Below are 4,574 nucleotides of genomic sequence, written 5' to 3'. Positions count from 1 at the left end.
CCCCCCCCCCCGTCACTCCATATAACATTAAAAAAATTTTTTTTAATATTTTACTGTAATAGAAACAAGAAAAGTATCCTAAATTGATTAATATACTAATTTCATTATAAATTGTGACTTTCTTTTCGAAGAAATCAGCTATTAATGAAATTTATGAATAAAAAAAACGAGATTGCTAATTACATACTTTGCTGTCATACTTTTGTGCTGTATTGTAAATAGAAAATACAGTTTCATCCATTATGTCTTCCTTTATCGCTTTGCAGCAACTTTCCTCGAATCTATTGTCATTCAATTCATCAGCTAGTTTCAGTAGATCTGCAACGAAACAGTTTTAGTCGTGAGTTGTAAGCAATGATGGAGTAATTGTACGATCTCTATTTAAACTCAAACTCACCAAATCTCTGTTTCAGAGATACCTCAAGTTTGCCAGTATATAAATATTTGAAATAGGCGTAATACATGGAATAAGAAAATTGATCAAACCTGATGATACTATAAGAAAAAGCATATATAAAGAATCAAATATAAAACATTTTAAAAGAAAGTCAGAGAAAGATTCTCTTTTGGAATGTAGGGGCGTGGGAGGTAAGGATATGGATTTTTGGAGATATATAGGAAGTTTTGATTTCATAAGCTTAAATGAAACATGGGTGGAGGAGAAAATGTGGGAGAGAATAAGGAATAGATTACCCAAAACACATAACTGGAAATGTACCTTCGCTAAGAGAGAAAAAAAGAAAGGTAGAGTCAAAGGAGATTTTATAATAGGCAAAAGGAAGGATTGGGGGAAAAACGGAAGTGAGATAATTAAAAGTCAAGAACAAGGAATGATTATATCAGAATGGAACGGTGAGAATTCGAGGATAGTGATATTTCGGTATATGGAGAGCAAGGAGATAAAAACTTGGAAGAAAAATTAAAAAGAATAAAGTTAGAGGAAAATGGGGGAAAGGATTTAATAGTAAGAGGGGACTTTAATGTAAGGATAGATAAATTGGGAAGGTAAGGAGATAGAAGCGGGAGGTAAGGATAGAAGTAGCAAGGATAAAGGTATAAGCAATGGAGGGAGAGCAATGGTTAGGGAGGTGATAGAAAATGGGTGGCATATACTAAATAGTAGAACTACGGGAGATTGGGAAGGCGAATATATATATGTAGGGGTAAGAGGTAGTTCTGCAATTGGTTATGCGATTGTAAATGAAAATGTATATGATAAGATCGTAGAATTTAGAATTGATGTAAGAGAGGATTCAGATCACTTTCCTCTATGTATAAAGATTGAAGAAGAAGAAGGAGACGCAAAAACAGGAGAAAGGACGAAGAGCAAAGTGGGACACAAGAAGAGGAAACGGAAGAAGAGATTATATTATGGACAGAGGAGGCGATAAGAAACTTCAAAGCCAGAACAGAAGAATTGAATGAGAAGGAAAAGAAGAAAGACAAGGAGTATAAGACAGAGAAAGAATGGGAGGAGATCAAACAGGTAGAGGCCCTGAGTAAAAAAAGAATAAAAAGAAGGAAGAAAATAGGATATAAGGACTGGTGGGATAAAAATTGCACAAAGAAGAAAAGGGGGAAGTGAAGAGGATGTACATGAGATGGAGAAAAGGAAAAATAAGAAGAGCTTGGAGGAGAAAAGAATGTTTAAGGACCTGATGAAGAAGAAACAAAATGAAAAAAGAAAAGAATCGAAGAGGAACAAAAAGCTGAAAAGGGAAGCGGATATATGGAAATTTATAAATAAGAAAAGAAGCAAGAGGACATGGAAGGAGACCAACATAGGGAAACATGAATGGAGAGGATATTTCATGGAGTTATTGGATGGAAGAGGAGGACAAGACAAACAACAGACAGAACAACGGAAAGAGAAGAAAGGAGAGGAGTTGAAGGAGGAGGAAATAAGAAGTGCTGTAAATAAGATGAAAGTAAAGGCGCAGGAACGGATGGGATACTAATGGAGACTTGGAAATACGCGGGAGAAGCTGTGGAGGAAGCTGGTGAACCTAATGCAAAAGATATGGAGGGAAGGTACGATTCCACAGGAATGGAAGGAAAGCATCGTTGTGCCTTTGCACAAAAGAGGGGACGAGGAGAAAGTAACAAATTACAGGGGAATTTCACTCTTGTGTATGGCTTATAAAGTATATGCAGACATATTAAGAAGCAGGCTAGAAAAGGAGGTGGTAGCAAAGGAATTGATGCCGGAAAGTCAAGCAGGTTTCAGAAAAGGAAGAACGACGATGGATAACATCTTTGTACTGACGCATCTGGTGCAGAGAGATAGTAAAAGGGAGACGGAGGGAAGGATAATATATATGATGTTCGCGGATTTGAAGGCAGCCTTCGACAAGGTGGATAGAAGCAGACTATGAGACATACTAAGAAAGAAAGGGATAAGTGAGAATCTGATGAAGAGGATGGGAAAGATCTATGAAAGCACAGAAGTGAAGGTGAAAACGAGGCAAGGCTATACTGAGAAGTTTAAGACTAGTAAAAGTGTGAGGCAAAGGTGTGTAATGAATCCACTTCTATTTAATTTGTACATTGCGAGTTTAGATAAGGAGCTAGAGAAAAGAGGGATAGGAGGAGTTAAATTAGGTATGAATAGGATTTGGTCCTTGGCATACACAGACGATATTGTATTGGCAGCCAAAAGTAGAGAGGCTTTACAAGATATAATGGGAACTTTCAGGAGATTTTTGGGGGATAGAAAACTAGAATTGTGTACAGAAAAAACGAAAATAATGGTAGGTAATAGGAAGGACAGAGAAAAGAAAGAGAAATAGGTATGGGGGGGGGGGAAAGAAATAGAGGAAGTTGAGGAATTCAAATATTTAGGATTTGTATTGAATAGAAGAGGAGACTATAAGGAACATATAAAAGAGATGGGAAGGAAAGGGAAGATGACAGCAAGAAAAGTGTGGAGTCTAGGTGAAAGAATATGTAGGAATGATTTTAAGAGAAAGTGGGTATTATTTAAACATTTGGTACAGAGCGTAATGTCGTATGGGGTAGAAATATGGGGTTGGGAGAAAAAAGAGGTGTTAGAGAAAATAATGTTAGACTATGTATAAAGATGGATTTTTAGTTTGGATTTTTGTACACCTAGATATTTAATAATGAGGGAATTAGTGATGGACAAAATGAGAGTGGGATGAGGTATAAGAGCGAGAAGATACGAGGAAAAGATAAAGAAAGAGTTAACAGGAAGATTAGTACGAGAATGCTAGGAGGAAAAGCAGGGATACCGATGGGAAGATAGATACAGGAGAAAGAGAGAGAGAGAGAGAGAGAGAGAGAGAGAGAGAGAGAGAGATTATAATAGGAATGGGTGGAATAGAAGCCCCGGAAGTAATGGAGAACGGGACAGTTAGTTTGGAGAAAGAGCTAATTAATAGGGAAAGGGACGTACAGATTCAATGGGAGAATAGTAGATTGGAAAAGGCTAGATATAATGAGAAATACAAAGAGATTAGAGATAAGGAAAGAGGACCGATGTATTTGAAAGAAGAAAGATTGGAATTAATAAGGAAAGGAGATTAGGTAAGGGCGTTAGCTAGGCTGAGATGTGGAAATATGGAGGAGGCAAACAAATATTGGTTAGCAGGAGACGAGGATAAAACGAAGTGTGTATTCTGTGGAAAAGGTAGGGATAATATAGTACACTATGTAGGGGAAGCGAATGGAAAAGTTATAGATAGGTTATGGGGCGAGGAATTGGACGATTGTAAGGGCAAAATAATAAAGAAATTATGGAAAGATAAAGAAATAATACTGAGAAGAGGAAAAAGAAAGAGAGATAGGGAGTAGAGTGGGGATACTGTTTAGGATAAGAAAGGCTGTGAAAAGATATGGCTGTGAAATAGGACATAGGTTATAGAAAATAGAATAAGTAGTATAAGAACATAGTAAGATAATATAAGACTGACTTAAATAGGCATAAGATGATAAATATGTCATAATCAGAAATCGGCAATGCTAAAGATAAAGATAGAGGTAGAAAGTAAAAATAAATAGTTAAATAAGAGCGCGTATGAAGTATGGAAGGATGAATGAGGTAAGAATTTATTGTAAACCAAGTCCCCTTCTTGGCTACGTAAATGCTGAAGTGTAATAAATTCTATTCTATTCTATAAAACATTCTTAATAAAAATAACAAGAGCTTTTACATAAATACTTACTCTTGATCATTTTCAGAGGTTATAAATTGGTCTATGGATTTGAAATATGAATTACGAAACTGTAGAATATTCTTATGGCCATAAATACATTGCCATGAGATTTTTATCACAAGATCGCTGATATTCTGCCAGAAGCAAAGAAATAAATTTATTAAAGATAAATAAATAGTATCTTGTATAAGAAAAAGACTTGAGATAGTGAATAATGTTATATGAAGCTTATTTTATATATATATATATATACACACATTTTTTTTAAACATGCTTAAAAAATCTACATAGAATAAAAAACAGAATTGGGCCACAGTAATTAATTTTGATGCAGAAAGCAAGTAAAGAATTTTTAAATGACTTGCCTGCGGCTTCTACATATATATATATATATATATA

General features: G+C 35.3%; 1 protein-coding gene across 1 annotated transcript in view; it reads right to left on the bottom strand.

Annotated features, from left to right (window-relative positions):
• LOC108723637 (RCC1 and BTB domain-containing protein 2) overlaps window positions 1-4,574 on the bottom strand; it is a 13,380-nt gene that overhangs the window by 335 nt on the left and 8,471 nt on the right. Inside the window, exons 7-9 of the mRNA XM_018449535.1 lie at window positions 4,185-4,309; window positions 398-495; window positions 188-318 (exon numbers count right to left, since the gene is read on the bottom strand). Coding sequence (XP_018305037.1) covers window positions 188-318; window positions 398-495; window positions 4,185-4,309 — 354 coding nt within the window. The remainder of the gene's footprint in view (window positions 1-187; window positions 319-397; window positions 496-4,184; window positions 4,310-4,574) is intronic.

Source organism: Mycetomoellerius zeteki, unplaced genomic scaffold, assembly GCF_001594055.1.
Source record: "Mycetomoellerius zeteki isolate Tzet28-1 unplaced genomic scaffold, Tzet1.0 scaffold249, whole genome shotgun sequence".
Classification (NCBI taxonomy): Eukaryota; Metazoa; Arthropoda; class Insecta; order Hymenoptera; family Formicidae; genus Mycetomoellerius; species Mycetomoellerius zeteki.
The sequence above is the reverse complement of the archived record's forward strand: the minus strand, read 5'-3'. Positions and strand labels throughout refer to the sequence as shown.